The 19,194-nt window shown below is 39.4% G+C and overlaps 2 protein-coding genes across 5 annotated transcripts in view; one reads left to right on the forward strand and one right to left on the reverse strand.

Moving 5' to 3' along the window:
- Positions 1-10,959, reverse strand: part of cltca (clathrin, heavy chain a (Hc)) — a 30,424-nt gene extending 19,465 nt beyond the window's left edge. Inside the window, exons 1-7 of one of the 2 annotated variants that reach the window (XM_019895107.1) lie at positions 10,676-10,959; positions 5,042-5,249; positions 4,697-4,699; positions 1,699-1,967; positions 1,042-1,203; positions 822-935; positions 429-602 (exon numbers count right to left, since the gene is read on the reverse strand). In XM_019895107.1, the coding sequence (XP_019750666.1) occupies positions 429-602; positions 822-935; positions 1,042-1,203; positions 1,699-1,967; positions 4,697-4,699; positions 5,042-5,249; positions 10,676-10,717 (972 nt within the window). In that variant the 5' untranslated portion in view covers positions 10,718-10,959. The remainder of the gene's footprint in view (positions 1-428; positions 603-821; positions 936-1,041; positions 1,204-1,698; positions 1,968-4,696; positions 4,700-5,041; positions 5,250-10,675) is intronic. The other variant, XM_019895108.1, reaches the window with a different exon arrangement.
- Positions 10,960-16,985: 6,026 nt separating this feature from the next.
- nherf4b (NHERF family PDZ scaffold protein 4b) overlaps positions 16,986-19,194 on the forward strand; it is an 8,230-nt gene continuing 6,021 nt past the window's right edge. Inside the window, exons 1-2 of one of the 3 annotated variants that reach the window (XM_019895316.1) lie at positions 16,986-17,196; positions 18,501-18,543. In XM_019895316.1, the coding sequence (XP_019750875.1) occupies positions 17,181-17,196; positions 18,501-18,543 (59 nt within the window). In that variant the 5' untranslated portion in view covers positions 16,986-17,180. Of the gene's footprint in view, positions 17,197-18,481; positions 18,556-19,194 lie in introns of all 3 variants that reach the window. The other 2 variants (XM_019895317.1, XM_019895319.1) reach the window with 2 other exon arrangements.

The raw sequence follows: 19,194 nt of genomic DNA on the forward strand, positions 1-19,194 counted from the left end.
CACACACACACACAACTGCCTGATCATGCTGCCAAAACTACCATTGCCTTACGATCAGTTTTCTTCTCTTTCCTCAATTATTCATGTGCTGCACAGCCTGACTGGAATATTCATCAGCTGCCTGGATCCAGTTCTCCTTTCTGGTTCAGCTTTACACGAGCAGTAAAAAACAAAACATGACTCCCTCTCTGTGTGAAATACTACACTTTGGATAATTTACACCGCTTTCATGCAGAGGCTCAGAAGTGATGCCGTCGTCGGCACAGAAGCAAAAGCTTTTGCGTGCCATTATAAATGGGAGTGCTTTCTAGGTATTAAAATGCATCAGTTTGTCTCAATATTTCAAAATCAAAAAAAAAAAAAAAAAAAAATCATAATTTTAATGGGGTAATGCTATTAATGACAGTGCCTTGACATGATACACTTACCTGTCCCTTCCTGTTGACCCCAATGATGCCTGAGGTGGCCTCATGAGGAGCTGTGACAAAGATGGTCTCTCCGCTGATGCGGTTCATATAGATGCAGGTGCCGGTTTCCAAGTCATACAGGTGAATGTAGCCATATTTAGTGATGAGGAACACAACATCCTGCTTTGAGCTTATCTGTTAAAAAAAATAAAGAGGGGTGGGGGGGTGGGATAAAATATAAACAGAACAACTGTGGTCGCATAATACTTGATAAACCGCTTGTTTTATGCGAAAGCAATTTAATGGGATCATGCCCAAAAGAAATAATGAAGATATGAATATCCAGCATTTGCAAGTTTCTTTGCTGCAATGGCGATTACTAACTCATATGTTTAACTCGACAAGCATATACACCTGCATGGCGACAGGGAAGTCATTTTGGGCTTCTGGAGGGAAGAAGACATCCACTGCTTTCTTTGGAAATGGCTGGTTGCCGGTTGGTGGGGTTCCAACTTCAATGATGTGCAACTACACAGGTTAAAAAAAAAAAAAATTATAATAACTACATTGTATTTTGACAGCGGACGTGCCAAGTGCATTCGAATTCATTTTTTCCCCCATCATGCTCGCTTACCTTCCCACCAGCCTGACTTCTGACAGCAAAGCAGAAAAGGGTTGACTCCTCAGAATTGCCCTCCATCTTGAACTGGGCAAAGCTGGCAGCATGTCCCTCAATGGGCTGAGAAACCTTTCTATCCACAGAGTACAACTGCATGGCTCCCACCACCCGACTTTGCTAGTTAGAATGAAAGAGAACCACAGTCGCACAATTCAGATTTCCAAACATTTCCAAGAGAAAAAAAAATTGCTTTAAATAAATAAAAAAAATAAAATAACACACCCGAGATCCGAATTAAGGAGATATTCTTAAATACTTTGTTCTTTACATAGTTGAAAGGGCTGACAATCACTAAAATTATCAATTTAAATCAAATGTATTAACCCATGGAGGTCTGGATTTGGAGTCACACACAAAATTTGAAGTGGAAAAACACACTACAGGATGATCCAACTCTGATGCAACGTATTTAAAACAAGTCAAAATGAGGCTCAGTTGTGTGTGTGGCCTCCATGTGCCTGTATGACCTCCCTACAACGCCTGATGAGCTGGTTATTTTTGAAGTGTGAATAAAACCAGTCATCCTTTGCCTTAACCCCGTACCCAGGAAAGTGACTTGCAGTTTCAAAGGGCTTGGTGACCTCTGGGGTGACCGAGGAAATCTATGATTACCTGTGCTGAAATACCAATGAGGAGGAGCCACTTTTGCTTGGCATCAGTGCGATAGTTGATAATCTGGCAGCCTGCCAGACTGGAGTGGCGGTCAAAGACTTTGACAGGCTGCGAGTCACCCTCCATGCTCCAATGGTAGACCGTGCTTTCAGTCACAAGTGCGACTGTATTAAGGGAAATCCACTTCCAAAAGGTAACATCATCGGTCATGGTGTGCTCCTTCATTTTGCTCTTCATTTCAATGTTGAAAATCTGAAGGGTTTTGCCAGCTAAAAGTGGAAATAAAAGGAGCAAAAACCACACCCAAAGGCCGTTATAGTCTAGACACACACAAACTCTTAAGATGACAAACACAAAATTGGAACAGAAATTGAAAGAATTTTTTTATCAGGCAACAAAGGCCATACACGCGACAGTAAGAAATCGCATCCTGTTTGAATGAAATGTGACAGTGTCAAAACAGGAGAACAAGTAAATAACGCTCTGTTATAAAATGCCAAAGGGTGGATGAATTTAGAATACACATGGCCATAATTTTTGGGTTACCCCTCTGTTCAAGAAAGAAAAACCTCAAAGGTTCAAGTTCAAGTCAACTTTTCAAGTCACTGAAATAATGAACAGAATTCTAAAAATAAATAAATAAATAAAACTACTGAGACATGCCTGGACAAAAGTGATGCCCTCAAATGAATATTTTGTTGCACAGCCTTTTGAGGCAATCGCTGCAAACAATTTCTGTAACTGTGAATGAGACTTCTGCACCATGACCTGGGTGTTCACCTTTAATTTCTTTGGACGTTGTTGTGTGCGCTTTGATTACTATTCAGGTGATCGGTGCCATCCATTTTCTTCTGGCGGCCAGCTGTAAGGAGACTGGCTCCAGTCCTGTGTAACTTCAACTTCTGAATAACTGTTAAGCGTCACTGACGTCACGGGAGCGTCAATTTGCTTAGAGATACTCATACAGCATTTACTGTTCAACACGCTGGTCTATAATTTTCTTGCTAATCTCCCAAGACGACTCTACATTCACTTTCTGTCGTCCATGTTCAGTGTGATACCAAACAGCATCATGGCTACTTGTCAGCTTTTCAAAAGACACACCAATTACAAGTCTGAAGACACCAGTAATGCTAGCTGGAGGACACAATTTAGTTTAACATGTCCATCTGTTCAAATTATTTCAAATATTTTCTATGGGTCCCTTCATTTTTGTCCAGGCTCCTGCTCCTGATTCATTCTGTTGAAACATTTCCAAAGCAATGTCTGATTTTCATTGGTTTCATTGTTATTATTATTTTAAACTTTTGGTGAGTTTCAAGTTATTACGCCGACAACTGTGGGGTTTTCTTTCATTAACAGAGAGGTACCGACATTTTGTCCACGTGTGTTTTTGTATCTACCCTGAGGGAACGCGAAACATGACTGCTTAATTTGCATTGCTGCAATCAACATTAAGTCTTGGTCGAGTTACAGCATTCGGGATACCTGTAATAAGATGGCAGCATGATTTTTCTATTAAAAAAAAAAAGATTCACCACTTGACAAAACTTTGTACATAATTTCCAAATGGATGTGCACCCAAGTATGATCTCCAATTATGAGACCAACCCATCAATTGAAGATGCCTTCAAAAGTTAGAAATAAAGGAGATTAGTGGGTGTAAACAAGAATTTTTTTTTTTAAGTTTTTGCATTCCAACTAAAACAGTGAAATAAGCGTCAAAGGCAATTCTGTATTCAAGGAACTTTACAGCAAGAATTTAAGGAAAATTTTCCTGCATTTCATTTGATTCATAACGTGACAATGACAGGCCACAAGATAAAATATGTTAGATTTACTCACCTGTATCACATTTAATTAGTTGGAGGTTAATTTAGTGAGTTTAAGCTTTATTAAGAAGCGGCGTGACATCATTGTTTGATCACTATTCGTGACTCTTATGAACATAGTGAAAGAAAGTAAGTACCAAGCCAAGCACAACCGTCACGATCACTTTGCCATCACTAAGCCAAGAGATTCAAACAATTTGCAGCAGCAGCCAAATTTCAATGAGCAAGCGCGGGACAATACAGTGAATCACAGGCTAGTGTGTGAATAGTGACTATTCCCTACGTTTATTACGTCAAAACTGTTACGTGCAAATCTCTCAAAAGAATCAATGATACAAATGCAAGAACTAGTGAGTGGTTGGGACTGTTTCAAGGTTTATGAAACCAAGACTAGTACTGACTATGACCTGAAGCAATATGAAGTTTTTATATATATATATATAGATATATAAATAAATTTGATGGCTATCTTTCTGATTCAATTAGTAATTTAATGGAAGAAAGTCGAACACCAACAATTTGGGTATGCCGATGCCCTAAAGGTCTAAAAGGAGATAAAATAATGGATATAGCAATAGTTTAAGTTGATGGATAGGAGCAACCCCTACATTGTAAAACCAATGCTGAGGTGTTCTAAAATATTGATGTGCAATGTGCTTCTTGCTTGTGGGTGTGTGTGACGTTTATGCAAACTGAATTTGTATTACTTGAACTGAGAGGTAACTACAGGTGTTTGAAATACGATGAATTAAAGATATCAAATACAATCAGGAAAAAAAAGAGCAACATATTGGATCGACAGCATGGATTTAAAATGGAAATTTAGAAATGTGAATTAAAATAATATTGGCATATGTAAAATAGGTTCTAAATCAATCACACTAAAAAAAAATGATGGAATGCCAGCTTGATATAAGTCATGAAAGATAAATCCTGTTTCGTTTTATTGAGGAAATGGTCCAAAAAGGAATAGAGCAAATTACAGTGGTGCGGCGGGGAGTGACTCAAGGTATTGTAAGTCCACCTTGGAACAATTTGGACCAAAACCTCATGTCTTTCTGTTTAGTTCACTCAAGCATTTGTTGAATGAATCGATGACATAATTTCAAAGTCTCTTTGAAAACAGGATTTTACTTCCACAATATGAAAGTTAAATTTTAACTCACCGTCTGCAAACACAAGAAAGCAGTAAAGAAAAACAAAAGAGCACAGAAAAGACAAAAACAAACAAAAAAAAAGTCAAAGCAATCATGGATACTTAAAGAAATATATATTTTTTAATAAAATTAAAAAAAACAATGCTTTGTCAAACAGTTATAGGACATATGTTCATATAAACACACCTGCTGAAGGGCCAAGTGGAGAGCTAAATTAGCTGCATTTTTAAGGCGACTGGCAAAAATGTTTGCCTTCCATACTAAAGTACTGCGAAGGAATATGTCAAGGCTGAGCAATACAGTCCATATGTAGAAACATTTGATAACCACTGGATGGTAAATAGACTGCCTTACCTTTGAGTGCAATGACCTTGCTTGCTGGATTCATGATGGCGCTGTCGGCTGAGATGGGCCTGCGGATTGGTGTGTTCGGATCAGCCACGTCAATGATCACCACCTGAGTCTGCTCGCCGACTTTCTCCCGGATACAGATGAATTTATCCGACTCCATGGTGAGGGTGCTGAAGCCGATGTTGGATGGGTTGATGCCCAGATTTTGGAGCTAGGGAAGGAAAAAGTACAGCATTTTAGGATGACGACAAAATGGGGGCGGGAGGTGAAAGTCACTCTTTTCACATGCACACCATCGGATTTCTGACAGCATCATGTCGATTTGAAGTGTAAAAAAAACTTTTGGGAAAAAAAATCTGTCTGTGTGACCTCTTTCTTTGCAAAAACCCAATAAGACTGTTTTTAATGGCTAAAACTTTTGCTGCTTTTAATCAGGTGCATTTTATAATCCCGAAAATACTGTACATGGTGTGTTCTTCCACAATGCTTCATGACAACAATGCTCCTTTCAGGTCATTTAGCGCTGGGAAGTCTCAACCAAACACTAAAACGTCAACACTACGACGAAGATCCTCTTGCAATTATCAGATGCCAATCAAAAGTTAAAACTCAGTCCAAGTCATGTTTTCTCTCTTGTATTCTTATCCTATTAAATTGAAAAACCTTGCACAGGTCATTCTTTTATATGCATTATGTGTAACATGAACATTTCTGCATTTCTTGTTCATCAAAAGAAACCAATTGTTATTTCTAAAGCCCTTTTTCAGACAATAAAATTCAACTCAAAAGTGCTTTACATAGTTGAAATCAATCCCATCCCGCCCACACAGACATGCACACATAGTTTAAAAACAATAACACAATGACCTATGGCCCGGGCAAAGAGAATGCTAGTTAGGAAACACCATCCCAGGAAGCACTGGCAGGGACCTCCATCGCAGTGGCCTAATTTGCACCTTTTTGCCACTGTAAAAAGCAATTTAAACACTGGCTCTGTATTTTATAGAGACAGAAGACTACGACGATATCGGGCACTGTTAATATTGCAGTATTGTGACAGTGAATATTGTGACATCCCTAATGTTATGAATTGATGGAATCAAGACCTGGTTGACTTCATTTTTTTCCCACGATCCAGTGAAACACTGGTACTTTGTGCATTGTCTATTTCAAGCCTTGTTTTGTTGAAAATGTATTATGAAATGTTGAAATAATTGCTGTTCATTCATTGTTTAGAAAGCATTTTAGCAGATCAGCTGATATTTATGTCCACCGTCAATCAAAGAAATTTAGTTGAATGCTCATTCTACAAGGATACTACTTCCATTTCAATGACACTGCGGACGTATTGAGAAAGAATAGGAAATAGCAAAAGAAAAATTGCACCACAATGTTTACAACTGCTGTGGCATAGGAGTGCCGACTCCTTCCTTTCATAGCTGCTATTGTCCAGTTTAGAGGCCAAAGGGAACATTACTCAAGTATTGAAACACAAACTGAGATAAACGAAATCAGCAAGCACTTAAATTCCAAATGAAACGGTTTTCAGTGATAAGCAGTGACCGTTGTTATCATACATTTGGAGACGCAGCAAGCATCCTTGAACTATCGTTGCTGTAACACAAAATCCACACAAGAGCTAAACTTTATTCGGAAACTATTTGAAGATGAGACTGAAGTTAAATCTGAATAATTTGTACCCTGATGAACCAAATTGAGTGTTAGCGCTGTTTAGAGGTGAACGATATATACTATCATCGATATTATCAATGTATTCACGAAGTGCAATTTTACACTAAGTATTCTCCCCAAAAAAATAATTGAGCGAGTCCTTTGATTGGCTGAAAAGTAGGAGGAAATGATGAACGTCTTCATTCTGTGAATCAGTAAACAGGATTCAGTCACATCACTCTGGCCCCATCCGAACAAAAAAACGTGACAAAATAAAAGACCTACCTAATCTGGTTCGCCACGACCCCCCCCCCAAAAAAAAGCATGGGGAGGAAAACACACGCGCGACTACCGCAAATGCTCGCCAAATTGCGTGAACACCCACTGTATCGATGACAAAGCTAACTGCTGGCGAGACACAACTTTGCCATCACCTCCATGACATGCGAGTAAAAGTTTGCCGGCTGTTCGATGTTCACTCAACATTCAGTTCTTCCACGCTCGTGCTCTGCATTATAGCTACATCTACTTCTTCCATAACTTCGCTGCTGTGAATTGGGAATTTCTCCATTGCGAGACTAATAAAGGTTTTCTTATCTTATCTTATCTTATTAGCGACTCCATCACTGTGATCAGGGATGGCTCATGGATGTTTTCCAGTACAGAAAGCGGCAGAGAGAAGAATTCCTAAATACATTTTAGAATTTAAAATAAAATGGAACATTTCAGAAACTAACTTCATTTGCTGTGCCTTTAAATAGTTGGGGGAGCAGTGCACTTGCTTGTGAGAAAAGTAGTTATCAAAGCAAGAAGCCACAAATTTAAGCCAGTGGTTGTTCTGGATAAACTTTCCTGACACCTCCAGTAGAGGTTTGGACTGCTCATAGAACATGCTTACCATTTCCTTCAAAGGAAAGCATCAGCTTACTCAGCTAAAAAAAAATAGTCCCGTGTATGTCCATCACATAAAGTTCAAGGAAGGGCAGGGAAGGATGTGCTGTGTAATGTGCTGAGCATTGCACCACGTCATAGCCATATTCCACAACAGGAAATTTGGGAGCATTGTCCATCGGGACTGAAACAAAAGGCCCGCCGAGTTTAGCCTCCTCCGCTAGCATGTGACATGGGTGGGTGACATGTGAGCAGCTGAAGAGTGAGGAGTAAGACTGCCTTTACTATTACACAGATAAAGGAAAGGAGAGCTTGCTCATTTTTTTGTGTCTATCTAGTTCTCAGAAGAATTCGGAAGGGGAGAGTTGTGGCTACGCAGTTTCCCTTTTCTCCCAAATGCAATCTCTCTCATTTAGACAACGCTGCACAATGTCAAGTGTTCAGCATATCCGCAACCTTGCCAGCCAGTCACAAGGTATCAGCAGTTTTGTTACAAGCAAAGTTCAAAGGCCAAACGTAAAACTTAAGGAAGCATGATACCAAAAAGTACTGGAGAGAGCAAAAGGGAATTCAATCTGCATTTCAAAATGACGAGTGACCTTGTCAACTTGCCGAGTCATTATATGGAACTGAATTCGAACTTAAATGCCAATTATAAGACGACTAGGAAATGGCAGAGTACATGACCAGTGAGAAGAAATCCTGGCAAAATCCAGCCTGGACCGAGTGTATGGACGCAAATCATGTGTGACAAACTATAAAGTGTGTCTAGCAAACAAAAGGTGTTCAAGAAAACATTTAATTTGACATTCAGGCAATTAAAGTTCGCTTAACAGAAGTCAGCACCATCCTATATAAATGGATGATGTATGAAAATGCAAGCTTAGCAAGTTGACTGGCTAACAAGTCAGAAGACTTCCAAGGGAAGGTGAGTCTTACCAACATGTGTTCCTGCTGATGTGAAAAACATTTATTATTTCATCCCCTAGCCTTTGTTTGCATACCAAATAGGGATGGACAATAATAATCTATGCATCAATTAAGAATTAAGTTGGATGTGGGGAAGTGTCAATGAGTCAGGTCATGTAGTTATTGAAGCAACACACTCTGCTGTGGCACAACTGGAGAACTTTATGCTGCTCGAGAAGACACTGGCACAGAAATGTGCTCACGTAGCTATATCGCTGTCTCAACCAGGAATGGGCAACAGGCAGCTTGTGGGGCATATGGAGCCCTCACATTCAGTCAGCGCAGCCTGGAATTCAGTGGCTGCTACTTGAGTCAAGTCCAATTTTTGAGTTATGGCGGCTCGGGCAACAGCATTCTTGTGGGTCTCCAAAGATTCGGTGCTGTTTGGCACTTGATGGAGCGCTGGGATTTTGCAGCCAAGGTTCCGTGCAAAGCGTCACCAATGTGCAGTACCGTTTCACAGTATTTCATGTGTCTGATTTTAGACAAAACATTTGTTGACCTCATGATCAGTAAAGCTCATCTGATCACTCATTTTCCCCATTATCAAACCAGGCAAGTTTAATCCTGATGCCCAGACATTTTCAGCTTTCACATCTCAGCCACTCAAATCAAGGTACACTATTAAAACATTTATTCTTAACCAGCTAACACATTTTGAATATGCACTGAAGCAGATTTTCTCAGCTATGTTGTCCCAAGTTTATCTTACAGAGGTAAAAAGAAAAAAAAAAAAAAAAGCAAAAAAAAAAAAAAAAAAAAAGGTTTTTAGTTAAACATCTGAAGGAAAACTGTGCAGTGGGGTTTTATTTTTTTGAGCAAAATAACATCTCCATTCATTTGCGATAGTTGCCTTTGAGCCCTCGGAAGTAGGGATAAACTATTTTTCGTTTTCTGATTGAAATCGCAATTCCAGACAACACAGTCGTGATTGACAAAGCTGTGGTGATCCACAGCATGTTAAGTATTTCACACAATCACCATCTCCCTCCTCTCCCGCCAAGTTCACCAATCCGAAGTGGCCCAGCTACTTACAAACTAATCAGCTCTTATTTTTGGTAAAATAAAAAAATATATAAAATACATTGTAAAAAGGCATCCATGTGACATCACACAGGTACCCATCCTCTCTTTGCTAGCTGCTCGTAAAGTGCAGGGAATGCAAGGTGCGAACCAAGCTAAATTGTTCTGCACCAAGCACATCTACGGGCACAAGCTACACACAACTTTCTGTTAACAAGGTATTAAAAGTAGCCATCTGCCATTGTGGGATTAAATGTGAACTTTTTTTTTTAGATATTACTGTTCTAGAACCAAGTAATTTAATTCATGGCCAGGTGAATTCTCAAAATGCAATTACATTCAAACACATGTCTGCATTCATCCCCAACCCCGCAAATTTGCTATTCATTAAATTGACCCCATATCATTGGGTTATAGCTGCCTCTTTAAATGAATATAAAGTGTAATGACAGCACATCACATGACTTCTTGAAACGCAGGCGATCGTGAGCTCATCCAACCAATACAACTATACATGTTTTAGGGCGTTCCGAGGTTACACCGAAACTTTCAAATACAAATCACACAATGTTAGCATTTCCGTTACCATCACGTAATTTCGCAATGAATAAGTACCACAAAGCAAGGGCATATGTAGGCGTGACACGTTCATACATTTTAATTGTGTGTTGCAGTCACAACGTAGTAGCTGCATGCGTTTAAGACCGTCAACTTACTGAGGTGATACTAGTGTTAGAAGTGCTTCGTGTACTTGGCCGAGTCAAATACACGAAATGCTTAGTTAACGTCAGCACAGTTCATAGTCAGCCGTGTAATTTCAATCGAAAACCATCGACAATAAACTGACGCATTAAAGCCAACAAGGGCGGCTCACAAAACTGTTAGCTAGAAGGCTAGATGCTAACTAAGATAAACGTCATCCACCCTGCCCGGCTAGCTAGCAATCCTGGCGATGCTAACTTTACTTGTTAGCAATGTTCGCTTTGAACGAAAAAGTCTCTCTAGCGCAACAAGAAAATTCATTGCGAGTACCAATGTAAGGAAAGCCACCCACATAAACGAAATAATTAAGTCATTACTTACTTGCAGGTGCTCCTGAAAACGAATTGGCAGGATCTGAGCCATGGCGGTTCCTCTCACTCTCCTCCGGTTTCTTCGAATGCTAACAAACTACGGCGTCTCTCAGATCCCAACCGGACAGCCAAACAACCTCAGTTCGGAGGTTCCAAAAATATAAGTGTAAGTGCTGTCGGTGTGATGGTACGTTTCGAATAGTCTCTCGGCTCTCGACTCACGAGCTTCCCCTGGCTAACCTCGGGCTGCCACTACACCGACTCCGTGGAACCGCAATGGCGGTGGAAATTAGCAAGCACGTAACACATCCCGGAAATGGAAGTACTCAGTGTGGCGGATGAATACAACGTTACACTTTTAAAAAGGTGAATTTTGGCCAGTCACATTCACTCTTCCATTGATATTCCAGCAGTGTTTAAAACCAACTTTTGATTTCTCGAATAAAACATGAGATTAAAAATACAGGACGAGGGCAAAACGTGGCATTATAGGAACTATTTCTTTTTATTTGCGCCTTGATTTTTGCCACATCATTCGTCTGTGTGAATGGACGTTACGTTTGTGATGCGCGTTGTACACTTGTTCCTGTCGACCAATTAGATGCGATTAACAACCACGGGTTCAATTCACTGCACTCTAAAAATAACAGCATGAATGGTTTTCCAAGTGATTGCTTGTAGAAGCTATGAAGTAGTTAATATGTCAATCATGCGTAAATCTACTGCGATAGGGCTGACAAGGGCTCAAAAGACAATTGACATCGGCCACATCGATGACAAAACGAGGCACTGCTTGGCTGGTGTCTAGGAGGTTGGACCAGAGAGATGGCTGATATTGGTCTGCATAAACCACCCCTTGAGATTCTGCTATGGATTCAGAAATCACTCGAATCGGACCCCTGACCTCGGGCTTATATATGACTGGACTAACGGCTGGAACCTCGCAACTGAAGTCCAAGGGCAGCCATCTTATGTTGCCACTGTAACTGACGAATGTCTTTTTGAAAACGCTGTTACCAGTGCATGTTTTACATCCATGAGTGCCTCTCCAACAACAAACTTCACTGTTCGCATCGACCATCCATAGTACATATCTCAGTATCGTGAATAATGACTTCCAGAAGTTAGGTTTATATTTCGCAACAAATTTTGTTCATTTCATTGTTTATGGTTGTGACAAGTGACAACATGACGCAGACAACTTTTTGAGTAGCACTTAGAATTAATTATACGTTCAAATACAACATTAATAATAGTACTGTATTCATATCAATAAAATGTGCAGGTGGTGCTTCTCCCAGACTTATTGTTACAACCGTATGCCACACATATTGGTGTTTTTGCTGTAGATATAGCAAATAATGTGAAAACGTTGCAGAGAAACGAATGTATTCAAGTTTGGTGTGCTAATTGAGTGTCAACATCAGATGGTTGCCAGTGGCTTCACTTTTTTCAATGGCGAGTAAGTGACATTGTTAGTCCATTCATATACAGTATTTACACTCGTGCTTCTGAGTAGCCGCTAGTAGTGTTTTTATCATTCTGAAAATTATCCAGCGTTCGACATTAACGGAGGCCAAATAGCCCTGGGCCAATGTGGCACTGTGTCAGGTCACCATGTACGGTACCTGATAGACACTGGCCTAACTGAGCCATGTATAAATGTCATACAAATATGTTGAAATCAACATATTTTTCTTGCTTCTTTACATATAAAACAAGTAACTGCATCGAAGTGATATGTTCTTAAAGCTTTAGATAACAAAACACAGACACTAACAATGAAATGATAATTGAAATTTATTTCACTTGTGTTTGCAACATGGTGGTTGCAGTTAGAGGGTTCAGAAATTTCAAATAAACAGAGTCTTCAGTCAGGTCACATTGTAACTATAATTTCAAATCAAAATCATTTCGTCAGAAATGGTGTGGTAATTTGTTGTTGTATTTTGTCATTTGTTTTTATGTTTTATGGTAACTTTTCTGCAAAGTGCTTTTCACAACAGATACAGCTGACTTGTCAAGCTGAATTTTACGCCATAGGATCCACAACGCCCCCCCCACCCAAAAAAAAAAAAAAAAAAGAAACAGCATCAGGGTCGGTTCAGTGTAGTATGCTGGCCACAGTGAGTACCCAAGTCCTCGTTTCCCCTTTTAACATCCACAATTTCTTTGAGCAGAGGATGTTACCTCAATTGCTCAATGTAAAAGAAATTGCTGGGTAAGCAATCTCAATTTTCTACAGATTTTTTTTCTTTCTTTTTGTGCTGATTTAGCATCTATGTACATATCCTCTAAAATTCTAAATGGCTGTAACTCTCTAAGTGATAAATACTTTCAATGCAGCATTTGTCTTTATTTTATTTTTTTTCAATTTGGGGTAATATTTGTGAAGCATTCTATATGATCTAGATGTATATTGCCTCATGTTGAAAGACGCACAAGGATTTTACACAAAACATGCAAAAGTATTTTACAATTAAGAGAGTCTTTAACCACAAAGAGTTGTGCAAATATATATATATTTTTAAGTTTATCAACTCCGCTATGACATTCTAGCCTTTAGTGTAGATATACTGTATATTGTATAAAGTGAGCTATTTTCCAAAAAACAATAAAAGCCAAACTTGATTAAATCTTTGTAATATTTTTTCCAAGATTTATTCAAATGAAAACAGCCGAGAGGACTCGTGAACTAACTTCTCTCCGAAATGACAAAATCTTTTCTCAAGTAATTATTACCTATCAGAAATGACACGACCGTTGGGAAGTCTGCCCAGCAGTTGAAAGGTCCTTGATTGCTGTATGGAGTTTACATGTTCTCCCAATGCTTGCAAGAGTTTTTTTTTTGTTTTGTTTTGTTTTTTTGTTTTTCCACACGGCACACCCAAATTTGGCAAACATGCTTGTCAGGTTAATTCAAGACACTCTGTTGTCCATTTGTGCGAATGATTGTTTGTATGTGCCCTGCATTTGACTGGCAATCAGTCAGTGGTGTACCAACAAGTCAATTGGGATAGGCTCCAGCAAACTACAACCTTAGTGAGAATGATATACAGTATATTCATCTGCTCAATTTGTGAGGTTGCTCAATTACAAAAAAAATCTAACCGACTGTATTTTCATGGCTATTTCTTGATTATGGAAATTGTATCATCAAAACTGTGGAAAAGTTCTCATTTAAAAAAAAATTAAGTTAAACAATGTTGGGTTGAGTGAAATCTGAATCAGTTGTTATGTTTTTAGTTGGAAACTACAAGCTTCAGCTCCCTCCACAGGTTTTCTACTGGGTTGCAATTTGGAGACTGACCACAGTATGAATTTGAGATATTTTGAGCCACTCCCTCATCGCCTCGGCAGTGTGGTTCAGTGTAACGCTGGAAGGCCAAGACAAGAGCGGAGGATTTTATCAAAAATACTATGTGGTTCCATTCATTGGCCCTTCAATGAAGACATCCTTCACCCTTTCCCACTTTTGTGCTTGATTGTGGAGAAAGTGCTCTTTTGGGTAACTCCAATTTGTTTTCCATCCCCAAACCTACTAGGTCAACTTGAAACGCCAAAAAACTTAGTTTCATCTGACCAAGCCCAGTCTGAGTCATTGATGTTCGCTGGTCTCATAAATACAGGCATGTACACGTTCCTTCTTGAGGACGGCACCCTTGGGAACAGCAAAATTTCAGTCCATTTCACCATTTTGCTTTTTTGGTGACTGAGGTCACATTTCCTTCAGATCACAGACAAGTTCCTGCCGCACTGAACTTCGAGGCTGCTTGGTTCCCTTTTTCATGACCATCCTTCTACCCACAATGTAAGACCTTTTATTGCCATCTGCTGCCTCATTCTTATGAGAATACATGCTGCTAATTCCAGAAATTTCTCCACACGATATAGCGCAAACACATATGCCTCACGATTTGTTTTTATTTTGTTTTGTGGAATTATTGTAAGTCGCTGATGGTGTCGTGGTACACTCTCCTATCTTGTGTGCAGGCAGCTTGGGATCGTTTCCCACTCAGTGACGGTGTGTATGTGAGTATGAATGGTTGTTTGTCTCTATATGTTCCCTGCAACTGGCTGGCAACCAGTTCAGGGTGTAGTATGCCTTCCACCCAAAGTCAGCTGGGATAGGCTACAGCAACTCCCCGCGACCCTCTTCAGGATAAGCGGTGTTGGAAATGGATGGATGGATGGAATTATTGTGACAAGGCCGAGGAGGTTTTCTTGGCCACTATTAAAAACAGCCATGACTTCCATGGCACTCATTAAAAGAAGTAAAGTGTGATACAATTGTGGCCTTCGGACTCTAAGGATGTCACATAGAAGGCCATAGATTTAGGCTATTATGAAAAAAAAAAGAACAGCAGCATCTTTTCCCCATATTTTCTCTTCCAAGAGCTGTTTTCATCCCCTTTATTCATTTTGATTTTCATCTTTAGCATCAGAAGAACAGAAATAGTCTCAATGTCAAGGCAAATGAGCAGCCATTGCACGGATGATGATACGCGAAGTAAATGACTTGCAGCTGACAAAAAGTCTCCTTTACAGATTTTGACCGTTAGTGCACTCCAGTACTTTGGCAAGGATTGTAGTACAGATGGGAGCTCTGTCTTCCTCTGGGGCCATCTCAGAGACTCAGATGGGCTGTCACTTGCATCCGGAAAGCTGTGCTGAAGTCCCATAGACACTCCATTGACTCCTCTGCTCTCTTTCTCTTCCTTCTCACTCCACCTCCCCTGCCTTGAAACATTAAAATATCTTGTATAAATAGTTTTTTAAAAATTGACCTTTTCTGAGTGTCTTTGTTTGAGATGGATGTATGAAAAGATGTCCACTCTCGGCAAAGATAAGACATTTTTATTGAAAAGGCATTTCAATAATGCTTTTAGATGGCAGAAAAATACTGACATGAAATGTGCATTTGCACTTTGATCTCATTATTTCAAGAATAGCATTTTATTTACATTTGTTTGAGATGAAATAACAAATACTATCGCTGACATGAAGTTGCTCTTCCAACTAGAAACTAGTTGGGACAATCTACAGTTAATCTGTTAGTTGGAGTCAAGTCTTGAACTCCATTTTGCCTCAGTTATTTCATGTACCGCATGTAACAACTAACTACAAGTTGCACTCGTGGTTAGTTTGTCTGCTTCATATTTCTAGGATTTAGTTTCAAATCTATTTGAAAAGTAGACCTATACATGTAAGCACTGCACAATCAGATTCTAAATGATCCAAATTAATCCAAAATCTCCACATTCTCAACTGAATCTTTACTGACATCTCGGAAATTACGAGCAGAACCTTTGAACCACTTTTGAGACTAAGTTACTAATTGACTAGACTTGGGCCTTTGCTCCCTGTATACAGGTGGCTGACGGTGTGATTTGAAACATGATGATGCCATCTAGTGGCCTCGGAGTTTCATTTAAAGCTATGAACATGCTTGGTTTTGAAAGGTTTGCAGGGAGGATACTCATAATACAGTGAAGACTATTTTTACTCCTCTTTTATGAATGGTTAAAACGTCACCGACCACCGCTCTCAACTCTGGTGCTTCTTATGCTGCAGTGCCACATGATAACCATTCAACCCGATTTAACAGTGGCCAGGAAAATACAATTTGAAATGTTTTTTTTTTTTAATTTATAATGGAACCTTTAAAAAATTACAAACTACACTATTTTTATTTATTAACTTTTATATATTAAGGTCTGAAGGCGCCAAAATCTTTGTATTATTTTAGCCTTTCGAGAGTAAAAAAAAAACAAAAAAACAAAAAAAAAAACATTCTAACTCAATGATTAAGGTTTGAAATCAGAACCACTATAGACTGAAATATGGTAGGTAGCCTAGTGGTTTGAATAAGTATTGTGACATAATTAACTAGATGGGCCATTGATTGTAATTCAATAAAATTGCAACAAGATCTCACCCCCATCGTTATTCTTAATATATGTCAGTTTTTACAGATAGATAGAAAGCCCACAATATTTAGAGATTTGTCGCGATTAACGTTGACTGCATGGCAGGGCTTTCTTCGGCCGAATTCTAAAATATCCGAAAGTATCTGAATGCACCTCTCGTCTCGCCAAACACCAATAATTGTGTCACTGTTGAATGTCAACTTCCCGGGATCACCCTCGCCATTCGAACCACAAAGGTGAAGTGTATTAAAAAGGGTAATGCAAATATTTACTCAACAGTACCAAAAGTACTTTTTGTAATTCCACATGTGCCACTCACGTCCGTTGCCAAAATGCGGAGCGAGTCGTCAACGCCTCAATGGAAGCGAGCTGAATGGGAAGTCGTATTTTCTAAAGCAAATCGTGCTACAGTATTTAAGTTAGATGGTCGTTAACGTTGCAAAATCAAGCAACGCAAAGTCTGCACAAATTTCATAATCATTAGACATTGCCCCTTCCGAGTTGCCCGGGGAGGAGCCACACTGTTAAGAATAAAAGTTTGGATTTAGATGACTCCCCGTTACGTCTCCTGCTGTGCGGCACAGCATGACATCAAGTACAGGTACGACATTTAAAATATTTTACCAAGTTGTTATGTTTTTTTGGTTTGTTGGTTTGTTTTGATAGCAGTCCGCCATCCATGTTGTAAATGTTTCTATCGTTTAATGTCTTGATTCCTTGTCTTGTGCTCTCGGCTGCCTTTCTATTGACTATTTGAATGGGTAACAACTTGTACTTTTAATACAGTTTAACTCAAAAGCTACAGTATATCTTTACACTCTGACTCGACAATGTGTCTCATAGGACAATTATTAGCAAAGTGAACCCTACTCTGATGAATAATGTAATCCCACTGGCCAAAAAGTTTTATGATGGGAAAAGCAAACAGTGATCCATTAGTAGCACCAAAGTGTTTTTGCTCTCCTCCAACCAAAAAGAGAAGTTGCATGGCCACATGCAGTATGTGAAGAATTCCATGCTGCCGAATTGTACTACTCAGTGCATTACTTTTATCCTGTCCAACTAGAAAAGAACAGGGAGGTTGAGGCACTGTAGTTTGTTACACTTTGTGAGATGGATTAAATGTAACTGACATCGTTATCAAAAGCATGGCAATCATCTGATCCCTGTATTTGAGGGAATTATGATTGTCCTTCATGTAGTATTAACTTGGAGTTGGTTGAAGTTAAGAAGCAACAAGAAAAGTTTTTCAAATGGAATCTGTATTCTTTCACACGATTGATCACAGAAAACGATTTTGGCAGATATGCTGTCAAAAACCTTCACTGTATGATTCCAAAGGCATCAAATTGGTATTGACTCAAAATTGACAATAATGAATCAATAATACAATTAATCAACCATATTCCATGACAACAATTAATGCGGAAACTACTGTTTATACTGCTATCTTTGATTGTATTTGACAGAAGATTACGAAGGGTTCACAGTGTTCTTTGGAAAGCTGACCCTCCTTGAAAGAGAGCAAAGATTAAGATAATTCTCGGAAAGTTGAACACAATTTTATGGTTCTGCAATTTAACTGTCAAACACGGTCTTGAATGCTGATGCCTCCATTCAGTGCATAGAACCGACATTCACAGGGCACGAAGTTCAAATTGATATTCTTTTCCTTGAACTGCGATTGACATTTATTAGTCTGTGTTTTGGGCTGGGCGTTTAGCAAATAAGAAACATTGTAAATATTCACTTCACTGCATGCTACTCAAACCAGAAACTTAATCTGACCTTTTTATCCCAACGCTTGGTAGTAATGAAATGCAGGAAAAAGAAAGTTCCCCTGTTGGTCTAAACATCTATTTCCTTATCTTTCCTCGCTCTTTAAATCAACTTTATTGTGAACAGAGAACTGCTCCAACATGAACATCAAGCCTCCCAAAGAAACACGGTACTGTATACAGTTGAGTATAATGATTAAACAACAGAGTTTAGACATGAAAACATTAGCTTGCGCAGTGCTCATGTGAAAAATATGACACTTGACCGTGTTTTTGATGTATTTATTTATGTATTTATTTATTTTTGTTCAGTACAGCATTTTCAATTTTAGGTCACTGTAATTTGTAATCCATTGGCACCAAGATAAAACAATCTTAACAGATTACGGTTTTATTTTGGCCATATAATTATCATGAAGGTGGCCAGGTGGTCCAGTGGTTAGCGCGTTCATCTGACAGTGCAGAGGTCATGGGTTCTGTCCCGGCTCCGGCCTTCCAGTGTGGAGTTTGCATGTTCTTCCCGGGCCTGCGTGGGTTTTCTCCGGGTACGCCGGTTTCCTCCCACTTTCCAAAAACATGCATGGCATGCTGATTGAAAATGAATGAATGAATTATTTACAATTTACATTCAATGAATATAGAGTCATGATAATTATCCATCCATCCATCCATTTTCCGAACCACTTTATCCTCACAAGGGTCGCGGGGGGTTGCTGGAGCCTATCCCAGCTGTCTTCGGGCGCAGGCGGGGGACACCCTGAATCGGGGGCCAGCCAAACGCAGGGGACACAGAGACAAACAACCACCCGCACTCACGCTCA

The sequence above is a fragment of the Hippocampus comes genome, unplaced genomic scaffold (assembly GCF_001891065.2).
Source record: "Hippocampus comes isolate QL1 unplaced genomic scaffold, H_comes_QL1_v1.1 scaffold177, whole genome shotgun sequence".
Classification (NCBI taxonomy): domain Eukaryota; kingdom Metazoa; phylum Chordata; class Actinopteri; order Syngnathiformes; family Syngnathidae; genus Hippocampus; species Hippocampus comes.